The sequence below is a fragment of the Chanos chanos genome, chromosome 8 (genome assembly GCF_902362185.1).
Source record: "Chanos chanos chromosome 8, fChaCha1.1, whole genome shotgun sequence".
Taxonomy (NCBI): domain Eukaryota; kingdom Metazoa; phylum Chordata; class Actinopteri; order Gonorynchiformes; family Chanidae; genus Chanos; species Chanos chanos.
In genome coordinates this window covers 18,427,145-18,447,953 of record NC_044502.1, presented here as the reverse complement: position 1 = coordinate 18,447,953, position 20,809 = coordinate 18,427,145, and the positions used below count along the sequence as shown (strand labels likewise).

Here is a 20,809-nt window from a genome sequence, read left to right as displayed (position 1 = left end):
TGTCCATATTTCCAGGACAGCGAGCTCACATTGCCCAAACCGTTGGCTATTGTGTGGGCTAATGCTGATTGATTGATTCAGTCATTCATTACGCCACCTAAGGTCGGGTGACAGTAGATCATAAACAGGAATTTGGGGGAATAAGCTGCATTTGTCTGCTATAGTCTACAGTAGTCCATTAATATTTTCACACCAGACAAAACTGATGGGAAACAAGCGCATTTAAGTCTCAGTAATTGTAACTGCGTTATTTAATCTGAAAAGGTAGTTAGTTACATTACTCATTACAGCCAAAAGTAGTGGAATTACAGTAACGTGTTACTTTGTAATGCGTTACTTCCAACACTGATAATGACACTTCTGCTGACAAATAATAACAAAGAAATGACATGGTTTATCTCTACATATTTCTCTCCACTGCCTTTGTCACTCAAAGACGGCATATGTGTAGTGAGACTGTGTAACTAAATAGTATCGCAATAATAGCCATAAATAATCTTTCAAGTTTTAGCTTATTTGGCTTATTCAGTCAACATTTTCTCACTTCTGAAACAAATAAGCAATATTGTATTCTTTCCCACCATCAAATGCAGCAGCCTGTGTCAGCTCTTTCAAAACTGCCAGGCCATTTGTATGCTTGTGTCAACTGATGGAAGAAATGACTGAACACTGAATTCACTGAACCACTTGGTAACATAAATACTCAATTCATCCTCTTATTTGACTCCTAAAGACATTGACTGGGAAAGTCACATTGAGATCAGCCTTTCAGCAATAGAAGTAAACATGAGTTTCTTCTGCATTGCTGGAAGTGTAGAGCAGGAAAAAAAGAGCAAAAAATGTGTTTTTTATAAAGTGTTATCAGTATATAAATCTTAAATGTAAATAAGACTGTTAAACATTCAGTGACTGAAGGTTGAATCTAGTGGGGTGGGGGGATATAGATGGTTTTTAGAAATGGGTCTTAGGATCAAGGCAGGGGTGAAATAAAAATGACAGTGGAAGTGAGTAAAAATCTTTAGAATGGAGAGCAACACTGGATCAAGATTTGGACTTTCCAAATTATCAACAAACAAACAATTCTTCATAATTGTGGTGTGGGAATTCTGATGGGAATTCTGAGGTAGAAAGAAAGGGGGGGGTTTTCTTAGATTCTGGTCAGCATCCTTTGTCTGGGGCCTACACTTATGGACAATAAGATGGCTTACTTTATCTCCATATCCCTAAAAGAGACCACAGATTCAAAGCATTACATGTTCTGTTTGGTTTGTGGATAAAAGATAGAATTTGGCCTGAAAATTAGCTTATTGTTTATATACTTCAGAAGTGTCTGTCAGAGTGTTGTCTGTCTTAATCAAAATGGACTGTGATAAAACTTGCATTTCATTCTTACACTCTCTCTTGATGTGTCATGTATATGACATTTGACCTCTTAGATAAGTTTCAAGGTTTGCCAAAAGAAGACGATATAATATAGACTCAGTTTTATTAGTCTCAAGACAAAGGTCTATTAAAGCAGAAACAAAACTGCAGAATAACTCAGTAGAGAGAAAGAGTGGAGGTGTGGCTTCCACTGAGGTTGTGCTCTAGTATTTAATGGAGAGAAGAGGTCTAATATCAAATATGCACAACTATAGCTGGATATTCAGTTAATGTGTTCAGTTTTGAACAAAGGAGCTATCTATGAAAAAAATCCAGTTGGGAAAAGAAAAGATGCATGTTGGAAGAGGAGACAATTGTTCAGATGATGGATTTAAAAATCTCCAAAAGTAACCAAGTAACCATTCTGTTACATGGACAGTGTCAAGGCCTTTGACATTCCAAAACCTGCTCTCTTAACACTTGACCTATCCAACACTTGATGTTTTGGGGAAAACTGGATACTATCCTAGTTAGGAGCATAAAGATTCTTGTTGGTGAAAGCATTCACCAACAAAATAAATGTTAAATCTGAGGGTCGCTCCTATCTGAACTTATTTTTCTTCCACTTTTATATCTTGGCATAAGAATAAGAAAAGTCATGGAGGAGAAAAGGGCAAAGCTACATCCCAAAAACTACAAATTCATTTTGGCAGTGTTAGAAGTGTTGGTTAGCAGCATGACAGTCCAACTTGACTAAAAAATGTAGTCTCCCTTTCCAGAGGATCCAAAGTAACACTGACCATCATAATAATAGCACAGATGATTAGAATGCTGGGGAATCGGTTGAGCTAAGAGAGGGAAGAGGAGAAAGTGCAGGCTGCAGCCATCTCAAACCAGAATGGCATTTCACATGTATAATAACACTATGTTAAAATAGGTCTGTACTGAGTCGTATTATCGAAGATCACTGAATTTCGCATGATACCAGTAATCTCCTCCAAATAATTTACATCGTGCGACAACACGTGTGAAAAAAATGTGTAGACTAATCTATTTGAGTAAATTCAAACGGAATGGCTACCTGAACAGTTTATTTATAGCACACACGTTACTGTGTTTATTGAAGGAGAACAGAGGAGCGTGAGTGTTAGGTGTGTGACGCCAGCATCACCACTTCTTATTAACAGCAGAAAGAAATTATGGGAGGGGCTGAGAAGCAAGTTGGTTTCAAACAGGTCCGTGCACAGAATACATAGCTCAGCACTCACAGCGATAGTCTGTTCATTTTTTCCTATTCTTACGGAATTCAAGAAAACACAATGTCTGGAAGAGGTAAAGGCGGTAAAGGTCTGGGAAAAGGAGGGGCCAAGCGTCATCGCAAGGTGCTGCGGGACAATATCCAGGGCATCACTAAACCTGCTATTCGCCGTTTGGCTCGCCGTGGAGGTGTCAAGCGTATTTCTGGTCTTATCTATGAGGAGACCCGTGGTGTGTTGAAGGTATTTCTGGAGAACGTCATCCGTGATGCTGTCACCTACACCGAGCACGCCAAGAGAAAGACCGTGACTGCTATGGATGTTGTGTACGCTCTGAAACGTCAGGGTCGAACTCTGTACGGCTTCGGCGGTTAAACGTTCTACACAAGTCAAAACCAACTATAACCAACGGCTCTTTTCGGAGCCACCCACATGTCTTGTAAAGGCAGTATTCACCTGAGATTTGTTTAAGTCATGTAAAATTAAGTTTAGAGTTATATTAAATGGGATCATTACCAAGACGAACTACTTATTACGAGATCATACTCGGCCCAACCATGTGTGCTGTCATAAGATGTACACGAAAATGAGTGTGTCACAGAGCATTACACATGCATGTGGGGAAATGGTCCCACCATGACTCTAAAGCACTGTGTTTCGCGCAGAGAAACACAATAGTAACGAATCAAAACTTCCACAGCCAAAAAGGAAGTTGGGCATATTTGAATTTTGATGTCTACAATGGGAATAAAATTATTCTGCTGATATTTGTGCGCGTGCCCTGAAGTGAGTCCTGCGGGAAGGATGGGATTGTGTTGTGCAAGTCTTCAGGTCCGATTGAGTTTATGATTGGAGCGTTGAAAAACTCTTTCGTCACCGCCCACAGCCAATAAATGAACAGCTGAATACTAAACGACGAATCGAACACAAAAACCGCAAGCATCGGGGGCGAAGTGATACCATTCTTATTTGCATGAAATTGGGCAACTAAATTGTCTTTTTGCCGCGGAACGTTTCATTACTATTCCAACTGCAGCTATAATGCCCGAACCAGCCAAGTCAGCGCCTAAGAAAGGTTCCAAGAAAGCCGTGACCAAGACGGCGGGTAAAGGAGGTAAGAAGCGCAAGAGGACCAGGAAGGAGAGTTACGCTATCTATGTATATAAGGTACTGAAGCAGGTCCACCCCGACACCGGTATTTCTTCTAAGGCCATGGGAATCATGAATTCCTTTGTCAATGATATCTTCGAGCGTATCGCCGGAGAGGCATCTCGCCTGGCGCACTACAACAAGCGTTCCACTATCACCTCCAGGGAGATCCAGACCGCCGTGCGCCTGCTGCTTCCCGGTGAGTTGGCCAAGCACGCCGTGTCCGAGGGCACCAAGGCTGTCACCAAGTACACTAGTTCCAAGTAAAACTCGACCAAGAAGAAATAACAACCCAAAGGCTCTTTTAAGAGCCACTCACGAAGTTTGAAAGAGAACTGACCATATTGCTAGGGATGGGTGAGCGAAGTCTTGTGAAGTTTTTGAGGCTTTCTGATTGTGCCGAAAAAAGATTCGAAGTTTCGAAACAGCCCCAGACAGCACAGTGACATCAGAAATTATGGCAGCCATGAACTCGAGACTACGGAGAGAGTGCATACAATGCCTCGTTGATTTCTGTTTTGAGACGGGGAGTGGGGGGGGTCTTGGTTTCAAAATAAAGAATAAAAACCAATAAAGTCAATAACTACTGTTATTTGTTTCGAAAGTCCTAATACCAAAAAATACAACTTGTTGGTGGCCAGCAGGTCGAAATGTTCACACACGCGCGATCGCCGCTTTCTACTTGTAATCGCCGCTTTCTACTTGTAATCTTCACATTCATAGGATAAAAAATACCCCCCAGGATGTCAAACATGTTCCTTTTTCCTAACTGGTGGTTTATGGGCTTTTGCCGTTGTCAAATATGTTATGACCCAGCTGGTAGTCTTGTCAAGTTTCAGGTTCGGTATAACATGCGCATGGTGGCTCAATGGCTAGGACTATTGCTTCACAGCAAGAAGGTCCTGGGCTCGCCTGGAGCTGGCCCCTGGGCGCTGCACTGCAGTTGCCCACTGCTCCTAGTGTGTGTACCTGCTTGAGGATTTCAGACAAGGGGAATGATACAAAGATCAAACAACGTATTAATGATACTGATCAATGTGACTAAATCACCCTAGGGCCTCTGGGGTAAGGCCAAAAAAAAAAAAAAAATCAAACCTTAAACAAGGTCGGTAGGGAAACCAACTTAAAACATAGAACAGTTGCTTGAATTAAAAATCTTTTAAACCTTTTTTAAGTGAGTTTGCATCTCAGGTAGACAGCTTTCAAAGGGGCAGTATGGGCATTTAAAAATCGATTATATGACAGGTCATCCGAGTAGAGAAATGTGAAAACTGTGTGCATGACTGATGAGGTGGACGGTTGTATTCCTCCATACAATAGAAAGCCAAGTGTAACAGAGTGAAAATGGAGTACATTGTTAGTTGTCAATTTTGCCACACGTACGCTGTGTCAGAAACCGCTCACTACTCACTATAAAGGGCAATATATAGTGAGTCAGCCATTTTGGAGGGGTGTCCGAATGTGTAGTGAGAATTGTAATACCCTTTATAGTTCACTCAAAGTATCCCACAATGCATCGTGAAAAGTAGAGTACAACCAATGTACCCTACATCGATCGACTAAGACCACCATGCATTGCTGCCTTTCTTGTGAAATCGGGTAAGTTTTTACAGACCAATCAGATGCAGATCCTCTGGCGTTTGTTTATGCGACAGAGATAAAACAATACGAATATCCGGCACATAATTATGTAGCAGCGTAACATCCAAATACTTTCCGAAATGTATCAACAGCTGTCTGCCCGTATCCCCTGGTGAGTGTTCTATGTACAAACACTGTATAGTGAGTAGGGGGTGGTGAGTAGGAAGTGATTTCGGACACAGTGTTAAACTTCCCTGGTCAGTAACGGATGTTCTGGAGCGCCCTGTGATGCACTCGACAGTTATAGATCTGCTCTTTCCTTTCCTTTCCAGCCACGATGGGGTGATCTGCTGAGAGGTTGATTACACTGAAATTTTGTTCTCACATTTCATTCTTTTGATGAGGAAAAAGGTGCAATTCAAAGTACAACAGAATGTAACCTTTCAGCTGGCAGTTTTAGCACAGAATAAGATGATATGTGAACATTTGTGATGGCTGTAAATATTTTCACGGATGATTTTCACGTCAAAGCGATGTGTGAGATAACCTTGAAAGTCAATTATATTTATTACGCAAACATGCCATTAACTATACTCTAGTCACGTGATATCACTGATGTCATTCAGAAAATGTGTGTGTTATATGCCATTAGTTAAAAAGTCATGCAAAACATGACCAGGGCAGATCCCATTCACTGATCTCCAGTCATCTCACTCACTGTTCCTTTAGTAAAATTCATAAAAACTAAAATTAAGTTTATCTTATGTGTTTGTGTGTGTGTGTGTGTGTGTGTGTGTGTGTGTGTGTGCATGTTCTTGCCTGACAGCACTTCAGTGTGAGAAAGTCGTGGAGAAAATGTACCGTTTTTGTTCTTATGAAAATGAAGTTAGACATGACGGATCAAACATTGCCAGTCGGCACATTAAGACAATTTTGTGTGTGTGCGTGTGGGCACGCGTGCTATATGTCATCAGCTTGTGTCATTAAAGGGTAAGTCTTGTGTTACTCTTTGTGTCTGACAGACTTTTTACACAAAACACAGTATGAGGATTGATCAAATACGTGCATGTTTTAAATACACTGTTGTTGAGATAAAACAGAAAAGTGTTGTGTTTGAAATGAAGTGGGTACAACCCATGAGACTGTTTTTGCATGGACTGATATGTATTTTCAACTTTTATATGATGTTAAACTAACTCTTTTAAGATTCTTTCAAAAACAACAACAACAAATGTACCACTACCACTACTACTGCTACTACAACTACTAATAGCTGCATTGTGAAAAAGTGAGTTCCCTGTGTTGTAGTAACGCCTTCAAGGTAGGCCAAGGCAGTGTGCTTCAAGCATACACATTCAAAGCCTTTTTCAAACATCTCGAATCACTCGTGCCCGTTTGCAGTCATTTTATTGCATTGACAAAGCTTTCTTTAAAAGCATAAAGGACTCTGCATGGAGCAGAAGACAAGTGATTCTCCGTTTATACTTCAGGTATCTCATCAAATACACCTTAGCCCATTCGTTTCTACTGCCCAACGGCGCGGTTACGAAGGAGAAGCGCTTAAATAGCCGAGGGCTCGTCCGAGCGCTCCAGTTTTTTATAAAGATGAATGTGTTTGGTAGGGGTTTCGGTGGTTTTCGCTGTTCCACGTCGTCCCTTGAGCCATTTATTACGGAATTTGTGCAGAGAGAAAACACAAGTGAGAGAGATTCGCTGAAGCTCCGGGATGCGGAGATCACTTGGTTGAGTCTAAACGGTTCTCATGTGAGGCTTAAGGCCAGTCTTCCGCTCCCTGCGCCCCTTCAACAGCGCAAAACTTACTCTGATTAGTAGAGGCAGAAACGTTTGAGAAGCAACGTCGATAAAATGGCAGAAGAGGCTCCAGCCGCCTATGCAGCACCAGCTAAAGTGCCCAAAAAGAGGGCAGCATCCAAGCCCAGAAAAGCGGGACCTAGCGTTGGTGAACTCATTGTTAAAGCTGTATCCGCCTCTAAGGAGCGGAGCGGGGTGTCCCTCGCCGCTCTCAAGAAAACACTGGCTGCTGGCGGCTACGACGTGGAGAAGAACAATTCTCGCGTCAAACTCGCTGTCAAGAGCTTGGTAACGAAAGGCACTCTGGTCCAGACCAAAGGAACAGGCGTCTCCGGGTCTTTCAAGCTGAACAAGAAGGCGGAGGCTACTAAGAAGAAACCTACCAAAAAAGCTGCGCCAAAAGCCAAGAAACCAGCAGCAAAGAAGCCTGCCGCCGCTAAGAAGCCCAAGAAGGCAGCGGCAAAAAAGCCAGCTGCGGCCAAGAAGTCCCCCAAAAAGGCAAAGACGCCAGCTGCCGCTCCTAAGAAAGCCGCCAAGAGCCCCAAAAAGACCAAGAAGCCCGCCACGCCCAAGAAGGCGACCAAGAGCCCCAAGAAAACCAAGGCAGCCAAGCCTAAAGCAGCTAAGCCTAAGACAACCAAGGCAAAGAAGGCAGCTCCTAAAAAGAAGTGAAGAAACGAACCATAACGTGACACTTGTCCAGTCCAACGGCTCTTCTAAGAGCCACCCACTGATCTTTTAGGAGGGAGGATATTCCATGCCTGTGTGCTTGTTTATGCTGCAGTATCACCACAGCATAGTAAAAAGGCCTCTAGATCATTACAGGTCATTGCAGTAGATCCAGGGACGACACTAGTCTTCTTACGTGCTTTCCTCTGAATAAGATGTAAATATAAATGCATAGTGGGGTTATGATTTAGGTGCTTGGATGTACCCCATGCATGACTCGTCTGTTAAGACAGACAGATTGACAATGAATACAAGTTAGTCCAGAGGGTTTGCTATTCTTTGAGTTCAAATCAAGTTCAAAGTAACTGGAATGAAAGAGGCTGCATTTCCCCTCTTTAAACGGTCCGTTTTAAGAGCTCACTTATTTTTTCTGTATTTATGTTATTTGTAAAGGGCCATGTACAATATTAAACATAAATGTTACCATTTGATACATTGTACTAGAGTTAGCCTAAGGCTAATTTTCATCTGCAGTCCCCTGGCAGGTCACAATTAAAACTTCAACTCAATAACAGAACAACATTGAGCAAACTAGACGAACAAAACACACACCCCTTGTCAGGACCATGAGTATATTAAACAATTTTAAAACAAGGGTAGTTGAGTACCAGGCAAATTGAAAATAATACAATGTCAAGCAAAATGTATAAAAAGTAGAGTCAGTGATTGCAAGGTTGAGAAGATTTGAACAGATTTTTCAATTTGACTTGAAAGCTATTGATAGAACTACAACACTTAATGTCATCTGGTAGGGCGTTCTGCTGAGCAGTGGCTTTCACAGAGAAAGCTGACCGCCCAAAGGTAGTGTGAAAAAAGAGCATAGTATAATCTGTTGTGGAAACTAATCTCGTGGATTTTATGGAGGTTTCCGAACAAAAGTATGTAGAGAGGCAGGGGCCAAACCATTTAAAATTTTATACACTAGAGACAAATTTGAGAAGAGTCTGAAATTCTCAAAGCTCAGAAGATGATGTTTCTCTAATGTCCTACAGTGATGATACTGAAATGGCTTTTTATCCAGAATTTTTAAGGTTTGTTTATACAGGGTTAGGGTTAGAATAGTGGTTTAATAACTGTTTTCTCCAGCCTGCCCCCAACCTGTAATACAATAAGACATGTGGGAAAGAATCATGGCATGCATAAGTATCTTGGCTGCATCCACAGAGAGAGAGAGAGAGTTTCAAAATTGTCTAAGATCTTCCAAGTTGCAGTTACTAGTCTTTATCAATTTCTTGACATGTAAACAGGATTGATCAAGCCATTCAGTGATCCTTTCCATAGCAGTGCTTAGCTTCTCAGCTGCTAGTTCATCTGTTTTTGAATTATATGTATACAACAGTGTCAACGGCATACATTTGCAGTTCTTTTCTATTCTATTCTATTCTATAGAATCTTTATGTTTCTTAATAAATGTGGTATCAAGTTGAAAAGCACCTCTGCATTTAGAACTTTTTAAAGAGCTGATCATTTTTTTCACTTGCATCTCATCAGGCGTAACCAGATCAAAACCCTGACCTGCAGCATCTATAAATAAAATATCCAGTTCACTTTTTTTTTTTTTTTACTTAACTCATGAACAGAAACAAGAAAGAAACTGTTGAGAATAGCAGCACTAGAAATATTATCTTTAATTAACTTTCCTAAGCTTTGAGCTGAAAATATCCTAAAAAATATTGTTCCCACCTTGTGAGATAATTTTCCTAATTAATGTACTATTAGCTTGTGCCCCGTTCATTACATGAAGATAAAAACATGATTTGGCTAATCTCAGGATCTGGATCTGTCTTTTGTCAATTACTTTGCAAACAGAGTTAAAGTATGATTGGATAAGCCAGTAATCAAGCTGTAATTTTTAGTTGTGCTTTCATTACCTTTCATTAGCTGATCTAAATGATGCTTGTAATTGTCTCTTTTCTTTTCTAACTTGTTGAAATGACCCATTAGAATTGATTTTTTGTTGTGATTGCGCTCTTTCAGGAGTTGACTGTAACCATCAATGAGTTGATCGCGAGATGCTGAGGGAGGTTTGTAGACCTATGATAAATGACATTCGCTGGGATAGGATTATTTGTAACGCAGTATAACAGATTCCAGTTACTTTTATCGTTACAGTAACTCATGTTTGCAAAGACAATCACAATTTTACATATTAAAACGTTGTCGCAAGATGAATGAGGAGAAATGGCACATCAGCCAAAGCTCAGAATCTCAGAAGTTCCACAAAACATTTCGGCCAGTGTGTCGTCTACCCACCATTGTTCTCACTGCGCAATAACTCCAACCCCTGATGAAGGCTCTGACAAGCGTCGTCATTCAGTTATACCAATAACCATTACGGGGCTTGTAAATACACTATTTTAGGAATACTTGATCTTTGGTGAAATGACGATGGTGGCTCTTAAAAGAGCCGTTGTCGATTTGGGTAGGTAAGCGGACCTGAGTGGTTAACTTAGGCACGCTCGCCACGGATACGGCGGGCCAACTGGATGTCCTTTGGCATGATGGTGACTCTCTTGGCGTGGATTGCACACAGGTTGGTGTCCTCGAACAGACCGACTAAGTAAGCCTCGCTGGCCTCCTGCAAAGCCATGACGGCAGAGCTCTGGAAGCGCAGGTCGGTCTTGAAATCCTGAGCGATTTCTCTTACCAGACGCTGGAAGGGCAGCTTGCGGATAAGCAGCTCAGTGGATTTCTGATACCGACGGATCTCTCGGAGAGCCACGGTGCCAGGCCTGTAACGATGAGGCTTCTTGACGCCACCCGTGGCTGGGGCGCTTTTGCGAGCAGCTTTGGTGGCGAGCTGCTTCCTGGGTGCCTTACCACCGGTCGATTTGCGGGCAGTCTGTTTAGTTCTTGCCATCTTCTTACTCTATCAGCAAAGTGTGCAAGTCTTTAGGCCAACGAACCTATATAAAGCTTTGAGACTGCGTCCTCTCATTGGACAGCGCAGTGGCGTCTGCTCTGATTGGACGAGGACGAGGATCAATGCGAGGGCAGTGCAAGATTGGCTCGTGCTCTCTGCTTTTCTTTGCCGCCTAATTCAAACTGCAGACCCGCCCCTATTTTGTGCGGCGCGTCACAAGTGTACTTTCTAATTTCTGCATGTGTGTAGAACTGCAGACCTAATGTACTGATACAGACGTACGGCACAGCATTTGACAGAAGCGGAAACTTAACGTGTTGTATCATACTTTACTGACTAGAGACTTTTTATTCAGAAATTAATAATGATAATAATGATAATAAATACATATATTTATTGGGCTCCAAAGTTTATTTGGAGCCCAATATCACTATCTATAGTCTCAGAGAGCTTTACATGTCCATAACAAAGTCAAATTAAAATTATATTATCCATAAGTTCGAGAAAATAGATAAGCCTTTAGGCTTTAAAGGTATGGAGAGGGTTTGCCTCCCTAACTTCTGTAGGCAAACCATTAAGGACACAGTTGCCCTTACTCAAGAGCAGCATACAATTGTGACAGAATATAACGCCATAAGAATGGCACTGTACTGGACAGCCGTGAGAATGTCGAAATTTGGGTCCCGGAGTATATCGGGGGTGAATACAGCAATCAGTCAGTTGAGGAAAGAAATTTAGGCGAGTTTGTCCAAATCAGCTCTGTGTATAGCACAGCACAGCACACTGTAATCCGCAGATTACGGCAGACAAATCAAAGTTGATATGCACATACACTGGCATCTCCGTTATAGGAATTTTCGGTGTAGGTTTTAGGGAAGTTGTGTGGTCACCAGTTTGATTCAGGTAAGCAACGGTGAAGACAAAGACAGCTATTTTGTTCTTTTTTACGGAGTAGTTGGGTGGCTCTTAAAAGAGCCTTTGGGTAAGTGAACAGCAGGACACCGTGCTGAAAACTTTACTTGGCCTTGGCTGGCTTGTCGGTCTTCTTGGGCAACAGCACTGCCTGAATATTGGGCAGCACGCCCCCTTGAGCGATGGTGACTCCACCGAGCAGCTTGTTCAACTCCTCGTCGTTGCGGACGGCCAGCTGCAGGTGACGGGGGATAATACGAGTCTTCTTGTTATCGCGTGCAGCGTTGCCAGCCAACTCCAGAATCTCAGCGGTCAGATACTCGAGCACGGCGGCAAGATACACAGGCGCACCAGCGCCAACCCTCTCGGCGTAGTTGCCTTTCCGCAGGAGCCTGTGCACACGACCGACAGGAAACTGGAGCCCAGCCCTAGACGACCTCGTCTTAGCTTTAGCCCTGGCTTTGCCACCGGTCTTTCCTCTTCCACTCATGTTTGTGCTGTAGTAGAGTTAGTCAGTAGTACGTCGAAACACTACACTTGCTCGGAAGCACGTCTTTATTGGATTTGCTGCCGTCCCTGGATTGGCTGGTGTCTTGCTGTGATGTAAACCAATCATCACACTGCCGTTACAAGCAAACCCAACCCACACCACTCTTCGCTCCGCTCTCGAAAACGCTCCATGCAGAGTCCTTTATGCTTTTAAAGAAAGCTTTGTCAATGCAATAAAATGACTGCAAACGGGCACGAGTGATTCGAGATGTTTGAAAAAGGCTTTGAATGTGTATGCTTGAAGCACACTGCCTTGGCCTACCTTGAAGGCGTTACTACAACACAGGGAACTCACTTTTTCACAACGCAGCTATTAGTAGTTGTAGTAGCAGTAGTAGTGGTAGTGGTACATTTGTTGTTGTTGTTTTTGAAAGAATCTTAAAAGAGTTAGTTTAACATCATATAAAAGTTGAAAATACATATCAGTCCATGCAAAAACAGTCTCATGGGTTGTACCCACTTCATTTCAAACACAACACTTTTCTGTTTTATCTCAACAACAGTGTATTTAAAACATGCACGTATTTGATCAACCCTCATACTGTGTCTTGTGTAAAAAGTCTGTCAGACACAAAGAGTAACACAAGACTTGCTTTTTACCCTTTAATGACACAAGCTGATGACATATAGCACGCATGCGCACACGCACACACACAAAATTGTCTTAATGTGCCGACTGGCAATGTTTGATCCGTCATGTCTAACTTCATTTTCATAAGAACAAAAACGGTACATTTTCTCCACGACTTTCTCACACTGAAGTGCTGTCAGGCAAGAACATGCACACACACACACACACACACACACACACACACACAAACACATAAGATAAACTTAATTTTAGTTTTTATGAATTGTACTAAAGGAACAGTGAGTGAAATGATTGGAGATCAGTGAATGGGATCTGCCCTGGTCATGTTTTGCATGACTTTTTAACTAATGGCATATAACACACACATTTTCTGAATGACATCAGTGATATCACGTGACTAGAGTATAGTTAATGGCATGTTTGCGTAATAAATATAATTGACTTTCAAGGTTATCTCACACATCGCTTTGACGTGAAAATCATCCGTGAAAATATTTACAGCCATCACAAATGTTCACATATCATCTTATTCTGTGCTAAAACTGCCAGCTGAAAGGTTACATTCTGTTGTACTTTGAATTGCACCTTTTTCTTCATCAAAAGAATGAAATGTGAGAACAAAATTTCAGTGTAATCAACCTCTCAGCAGATCAACCCATCGTGGCTGGAGAGGAAAGGGAGTAGATCTAACAGTCCAGTAAATCACAAGACATCACATTTTTTGCCTTATCCCTGATGCCCTTGGGTGATTTAGTCATGCTGATCAGTATCATTTATCAGATTTTTGATCAATAAATCGTTCTCCTTGTTTCAAATTCTCAAGTAGGTAGAGTGCTCATAAAACAACATGAGACTAGAATGAAGAACTCGGCCATTACAGAGATGGAGCTGGGCAAAGTTTACTACAAGTGCACATGAGCGATCAAACGAACAGGACAGGGAGCAAGACAGACTGGTTTTATGACAACTCAGAAATTCAGCTGAACGACAAATATAGAAAATAGTCCTTAGTGATTATCCCAAGACATGTCTTATCTCCAATATTTTTGATACTTGAATAATAAAGCCTGTACCAGAGAAAGGATGTGTGTAGTTCTGGGCAAGGCATTTCCAAGCATCACATTTAACATCACCATACCATCAGTGTAAGTACAATACATTTAAATTATCATCATTTATTCTTTGAAACATCTTAAAATGCCCACACACTAGGATGAGTGCACTGTTGCTTATTTTTGAACATACAATAGCTCCTGTACCCAAGGAGCATTCTATGCACGCTATACACAGCATGAACCTTGACACAAACACCAGTTTGATTAGGTTAGATTCAACTTTATTGTCATTGTGCGTCGTACAGGTACAAAGCCAATGAAATGCAGTAGCATTTGAAGTGCAAAAGCATAGTATTATTTACAGGTAAGTGCAGATACAAGTAAATACTACAGCATAAGTGATGCTATATCTTACGGTATGTACAGCATTATAGACAGTGGTGAGCAATATATACAGATAATTAATATATTACACATATCTTATGTTATACATTGACATGAAGCTGACAGAGTAGGAAAGGGGAGTGTATATGTATGGATTGTATGTACATATAGGCAAAATATTTACAGTAGGTTGTATGTACAGTATAAATAGGGTAATCTGTACAACATGAGAGGTTCAGCCAATGCAAAAAAAAAAAAAAAAAAAAGCAGTGCAAATATAAACGTAGTAATGATGAAGCTTAGCGCTGTGGTGTGAGGTCACGGCCTCATGAAAGCTCTTCCTGAGCAGACTGGTGCGAGAGCGGAGACTCTTGTAACGCCTGCCAGATGGGAGGGGGGTAATAAAAACGTAGTTAAAAGGTAAGGACTCGTCCGGGATTTCAACCCGGGACCTCTCGCACCCAAAGCGAGAATCATACCCCTAGACCAACGAGCCACCGACTAGACAAACATGAATAAAATGTTTGCCTATCTAAGAGCAAGATGATCTGTTCTTTTGCAGAGTGAGTGGGCGGCTCTTAAAAGAGCCTTTGGGTTATTTCTTCTTTGTCGAGCTTTACTTGGAACTGGTGTACTTGGTGACAGCCTTGGTCCCCTCAGACACGGCGTGCTTGGCCAACTCACCGGGAAGCAGCAGGCGCACAGCGGTCTGGATCTCCCTGGAAGTGATAGTGGAACGCTTGTTGTAGTGCGCCAGGCGAGATGCCTCTCCGGCAATACGCTCGAAGATGTCGTTGACAAAAGAATTCATGATTCCCATAGCCTTGGAGGAAATGCCGGTGTCGGGGTGGACCTGTTTCAGCACTTTGTACACATAAATAGCATAACTCTCCTTCCTGGTCCTCTTGCGCTTCTTACCTCCTTTACCCGCCGTCTTGGTCACGGCTTTCTTGGAGCCTTTCTTAGGCGCGGACTTCGCTGGTTCTGGCATGGCTGAGATCGTTCGTAAATTCGGCAATGAATTGAGCTACTACGCCCGAGTACCCTGTATAAGTGAAGTGTCTTATGCAAATATATTCAACATCTGTCCTCCCCTGATTTCACATCACGGCAACAAAATCTACTGGTACGTTATGACACGCAGGTCTTCTATTGGTCGCAGAATGTTCGACGAAACGCCAATAGGAGACCTCCAATATGAGTAAAAGGGGCTGAGCAAATATCTAGTTTTGCGCGGCCTCCGTGCTCTCCAACCCACTTTCAAATTCCTTTGTTCTTCATCCATTGCTTTATTGATCTCACTGTAGAAAACGTTTTATTGCTCTCAGAGTATCTAACATACAAGTTTACAGTTTTGAGTGATTTACCTGTGCCGCTCGGACGTCGTGAACTTTATCGTCTCTTACGTGACCGTTCATTCTGTATCCAAATCATTTGTATGTACGCATACACATACACGCACCATTTTACCGCAAGAACATAAACCCGCGCTTCAGTTCCGTTTGCCAATATATTACCCATTTCATATCGATTAGTTCATTTAAACTGGCCGTGCTGAATTCATGGGTTCGCGCCGCAATAATACGACAAACTGCAAATGCAGTAACACAAGCATCATATTTAAGCACATTACCTAATATTAAATTCCTGTTGTCGATTGCGTTTTACTCGAGCTTGCAGTTCTATCAACCACTACCCAACAACTTCAGCATACCTCTGAGGGAACAGTCTGAAGAAGCGGACTCAAAAGTAAAGTTCATCGCTATTCGAGATAATAAAGTAACGTCGCAAATACTTAAGATATTATTTATCAGGCCTTTTGTCCGAAACCACTTAAAAAGGTTAAAGTAAGTAGCCTTCAAATCAATACATCTCAGCAATTGTGGAAAGAGCTAATCAGGTAGGAATATGGCGCTTTTGTAAACTGTCAGTGGCTCTTAAAAGAGCCTTTGAGTTTATTATGCTGAATGCGCTGGAAAAAGTTTAGCCGCCGAAGCCGTACAGAGTACGTCCCTGGCGTTTCAAGGCGTACACAACATCCATAGCAGTCACGGTCTTTCTCTTGGCGTGCTCGGTATAGGTGACGGCATCACGGATGACGTTCTCCAAAAACACTTTCAATACACCGCGTGTCTCTTCGTAGATCAGACCGGAGATACGCTTTACACCACCACGGCGAGCTAGACGGCGAATGGCAGGTTTCGTAATGCCCTGGATGTTGTCGCGGAGCACCTTGCGGTGACGCTTGGCGCCTCCCTTACCGAGACCTTTTCCACCCTTTCCTCTACCAGACATATTTACTGTTCTTTGCTAGATTCAGACTAAGGAGATACGCCGGTGCAAACACCCTTTTATATACTTGACAAAAGGACCTATTTGAAACCACGTTGCGTGCTTGCCCTTCCCCCATGATGCATTGTCTACGCGCGCGAAATGCTCAAACAAACGAATTTTAAATTCCAGCTGGTGTGTAGGCTTTTACAATAAATGGCTTTTTTCCATTTATTGAACTGAATTACAGCACAAAAAAGGAAAACCTTTTTTTGGTAAATCGACAACTGTATGGATTGTGTAGTTTATTTACAGTAAATACGAAGAAAGAGAGGATTATAGATTATTCAAGATACTTAGATACCTCGCGTATCTAAGTAAATAAATACATAACAAAGTACTTTTCGAATAGCGCAGTCACTTTATATTGGTCGTTCTTCTACTTCGGATTAGCCAATCGGAGCTGCATGAGCCTCCGTAAAACAGCCGCCGTCGGCGAGAAATTCAAAGGCTCAAGACTTGTGGGGAAACTACGATTGTTTGTATACTTTCGGAGATACTGCTGCTGTTTGTATTCATCGCGGAGTGCTACTTTGTTTTGCTTTCATCTGAAACTTTGTGTGCGTTCGGATACCAAATCACACACACACCCGCAAACAAACTGAACACACAGCTCTGTATACACATTGGTTGTACGTACATACCTACACATTTACACACTCTGAAGAGACAATTCAAAGAAACATCTTGTCTCGCATTCTAAATGGATGCGCCATTGCGGCGACACATACAGTCCACATACACATACAACATCATAACGCATCATAAGCGCATGATATCTTGGAATTTCTGTTGAGACATTGGCTGTGTCCGAAATGGCATACTACATACTACTCGCATACTAATTATGACGTAAAAGTAGTAAGTAGTATGCAGTACGTGAAAAATAAAAATTTTGCAGTACACGACAGTTACCCGGATGATGTACTACTCTAGCGAAAATTTCCAATATACATCCCGAGCTCACTTCGCTGACTACTGCATCCCATGAAGCAACGCGGTGATTTCCAACTGTCAAAAAAATTTAAAAATATGGCGGACAGCGACAGAACCAGCTTCAACTTCAACTGCAGCTGCAGTTCCGAATATAAATGTATCAGTTGCACATTTTGGTGTAATAAGTCTTCATACGCTTTCTTATATGGCTACTTTTGATACATATTTGTGGTTGTCGTGTGTTGTTCGATTTTAACAGAACAGATAGCCCAACCGATAGCAAACGTGTAGTACACTGCACAAAAGTTCTCATAATTGCGTACCATACTGTATACTAGCGTGTGCAATACGCAGTGTATACTAGGCTAGTATGCAGTACGCTAGTATGCCATTTCGGACACAGCCATTGTCTCTTTGAAAATAGGATTTACAAATTCAGCAGACCGGTAGTCACACAGTTTCTTTTACCGCCCGTAATACCTCTCAAATAAATGAGACCCACGAATGCTTTTAGCCCGTCAGCTATCAGTTTGAACTTATTAGCATTATTTCGAGCAGCTTCCGCCTCAGTGTATTTTTGAATCTTTCCCCACATTTCTGTGTCAATCAAACGCAGTAAACTTGTAACTTGTAATATTGACCTTTGAATAACACGTGGGCCCTGGGGTCTCTCTCATTATATTGTGCTCTCACGCTCTACCCCGAGGGTTGCCAGCAGTTTGTTCAACCCACACCATGCCGTCTCTTGATCCTTGAAATGAATCCCAAGCACACTCAATTTCAGAGTCTGATTCTGAACCTGAATGGGATTCAAGGTTCAGATACAATTCACTTCTGCCCTCGCTCTCATCGTCTCTATCCAAGGCCTCACAGTGTTCGCCCTCCGATTCCATCTCATCAAGATGGAGCATATAGAACTCTCCGAGTCATTGTAAATAATGCACCGCGCAACCGCCTAAACTGTGTAGCCGCCCCACTATACAGTGATCTGTGGACATACCAGTCGAGCTGTTTATAGCTCTGGATGTCTCAGAAATGCTATATTGTGAATACAATAATCCTAACAGCCCCATCCATGCCACCATCTCCTTTTATTACCTGCCAATTGCCCTCCATGGATGTTATTATATTGAATGGGTTACCATTAACAAAATTCCTGCAAACTAAGTCGGATAATGATTAGTTATGCCCATGTACACAAAAATGTGTTTATTATAAGTTTAACCGCTTTGCAAAACATTTGCATTTTAACATTATAAATTACTGTTGCAGCTCTAAGATAAAGTAAGTCATGACATGAGAATTGAGCTTACCATAGTCTACACACAAACTCAGTCATATGATGATTCGCTACGCACATCGAGGTGAAACAAAAATGCGTAGCCTCTATTAGCCTAATTATCCACTTTTCAAAACATGTTTGCATTTTACCATTGTAAATCGCTGTTGCTGTTGTAAAATACTGGCATGTCATAACATGAGAATTCAGCTTGGCATAGTCACTGTCAAAGTCGTATGTTTAGTTACGCACGGTCCAAGTAGTGCGAAAATTAGAGACAGACACTGAGTCTACACAGAAACTATCGAAGACGTATAATAATTATTTACGCCTATGTAGGCCTACACGAAACAAAAATGCGTTTCACTGTTATCAAGTAAAAAGTTATCGTCGGCATTTTGCGCGCGCGCGCACACACACACACACACACACACACACACACACACATACACATGTTGTAGCCATTTTGTGAATTAATAACTTTTGTTATGTAAATATATCTGAATGCTAATATTATTTATGCACCTATGCATCTGTGTGTGCTAAAGTGGAAACATGACATTCTGGATGATAGTTTCTACTTGTGTTTGCGGTAGAGCCAAGGCACATTTACGTCACCGAGGGAAAAACCCGGAAGAGTTGGAATTGGAACTTGGTTTGGTAAATGCGGATTGAGTGACGGTGGTTGGATACGATTTTTTGACCACTTTTGATTCACTTCGTTTCACTTCATATTACAAATCTAAGTTCATTTTCGTTTTCCTTCATGTGTTATTGGAATTGTCAAGTCTTTGTGGTTGACATTTTTTGTGCCAATAAATGGAATTTCATTGATTTAAAGAAGGACTCGGAAGTGCGTTGAAAACAACTACCTGCTCATTCATTCCACGGTCTTAACTTGGAAATTTGAAAACACTGAAAGGCCGATACAACACTCATATACATACACTTGTGTATATCAGAAAACCAGTACGGGCGAACCCTTGCGACATCTGCTGAGAAAAGAGAATCGCAGCCTTGAAAGACATTTAATAACAAGGCCGAACGCGGCTGTCAGCAATCTCACACCGGTAGGAGCAAAATCGCTTTAAACTAGCTTGTACCGGTGTGATCTTTCAAAATTTATGGATGCTGGGTGATAAAAAGCACAAATCTAGGAAAAGCATGAAAGGATGGTCCTGGGATTGAATCCAGTGCAAGGATTTTTTTTTCCTTTTCATAACTGCGATCAGATGACCCTTGCTCTGTGCTTTTAAGAGAGACAGTGTTCATTTTCACACATTTTTTTTAAATTTAGTCATAGTCTTAGTCGTGCAGTCAGATATTAGTCATGCCATATTGATCCAATGTAGTCAATGACTCACTGACTAAAATGGCACATCATTTTAGTCAACGGAAATTATATAATTTTAGTTGATGAAATTACATTCGTCCAACTGTAACAATTCTTTAACTGTAGATTAGACCTAGAGACGCATTTCCGTCAGAAAATGCAAAGCGATTGATTCATACTGTTGAGTTTGCTATTGGCTTTGAGGAGCAAAACACCATTGAATCCAACTATGACTGCCGCTGGGTGCAATCCCTCGTCCTACCACTCGAAACCTAAAACTTTCCCCATTCATTTTCAAAGGGAAAATAAACGAATGAAAAAGGCAATAAAAAAATTGACCGATCAGTTAGCTATGAGCGCACTACTCAGCATTGGGGTGGACCTGTTACAGCTGCAATGGAATTGATATCGTGAAAACTGCGTGAGTACGGTTGGAAAAACGACCAGAATAATGACTTCAAAATATTTGACCTTTTTCTTCCCGGTTTTGGTGGATTGTCTGCAATACCATACAGCTTTTTGACGACAATGATGAAATGGAAGAAATTAATCCAGATGTTTCCTTACTGACAGCTGCCTGTCTGTTGATAGTGAGCATTCGTTTTCTAGTGCTCCTTTGCAATAGTAAATGCGTGTCTGTGATCGGACTATTAAATCATCCATGTCGTTTATACAATGTTTTAGGA

General features: G+C 41.7%; 6 protein-coding genes and 1 non-coding gene across 7 annotated transcripts; 3 read left to right on the top strand and 4 right to left on the bottom strand.

The window, feature by feature from the left end:
- Window positions 1-2,681: 2,681 nt before the first annotated feature.
- On the top strand, window positions 2,682-2,993 carry LOC115819828 (histone H4). Its single transcript, XM_030783337.1, has one exon. The coding sequence runs from the start codon at window positions 2,682-2,684 to the stop codon at window positions 2,991-2,993; it is 312 nt and encodes a 103-aa protein (XP_030639197.1).
- A 666-nt stretch (window positions 2,994-3,659) lies between these two features.
- Window positions 3,660-4,034, top strand: LOC115818706 (histone H2B 1/2-like). The gene has a single exon (XM_030782159.1). The coding sequence runs from the start codon at window positions 3,660-3,662 to the stop codon at window positions 4,032-4,034; it is 375 nt and encodes a 124-aa protein (XP_030638019.1).
- Window positions 4,035-7,190: 3,156 nt separating this feature from the next.
- On the top strand, window positions 7,191-7,832 carry LOC115818551 (histone H1-like). The gene has a single exon (XM_030781947.1). It carries the CDS (start codon window positions 7,215-7,217, stop codon window positions 7,830-7,832), a length of 618 nt encoding a protein of 205 aa, XP_030637807.1. The 5' UTR covers window positions 7,191-7,214.
- Window positions 7,833-10,338: 2,506 nt separating this feature from the next.
- Window positions 10,339-16,539, bottom strand: LOC115819396 (uncharacterized). Its single transcript, XM_030782952.1, has 4 exons — window positions 16,233-16,539; window positions 14,865-15,237; window positions 11,772-12,056; window positions 10,339-10,756 (listed from the first exon to the last, which is right to left on the bottom strand). Exons 1-4 carry the CDS (start codon window positions 16,537-16,539, stop codon window positions 10,339-10,341), a joined length of 1,383 nt encoding a protein of 460 aa, XP_030638812.1.
- Window positions 11,768-12,154, bottom strand: LOC115818768 (histone H2A-like). The gene has a single exon (XM_030782244.1). The coding sequence runs from the start codon at window positions 12,152-12,154 to the stop codon at window positions 11,768-11,770; it is 387 nt and encodes a 128-aa protein (XP_030638104.1).
- On the bottom strand, window positions 14,669-14,740 carry trnap-ugg (transfer RNA proline (anticodon UGG)). Its single transcript has one exon. It is a non-coding gene; the product is annotated as a tRNA-Pro (tRNA).
- Window positions 14,861-15,235, bottom strand: LOC115818769 (histone H2B 1/2-like). Its single transcript, XM_030782245.1, has one exon. It carries the CDS (start codon window positions 15,233-15,235, stop codon window positions 14,861-14,863), a length of 375 nt encoding a protein of 124 aa, XP_030638105.1.
- Window positions 16,540-20,809: the final 4,270 nt, after the last annotated feature.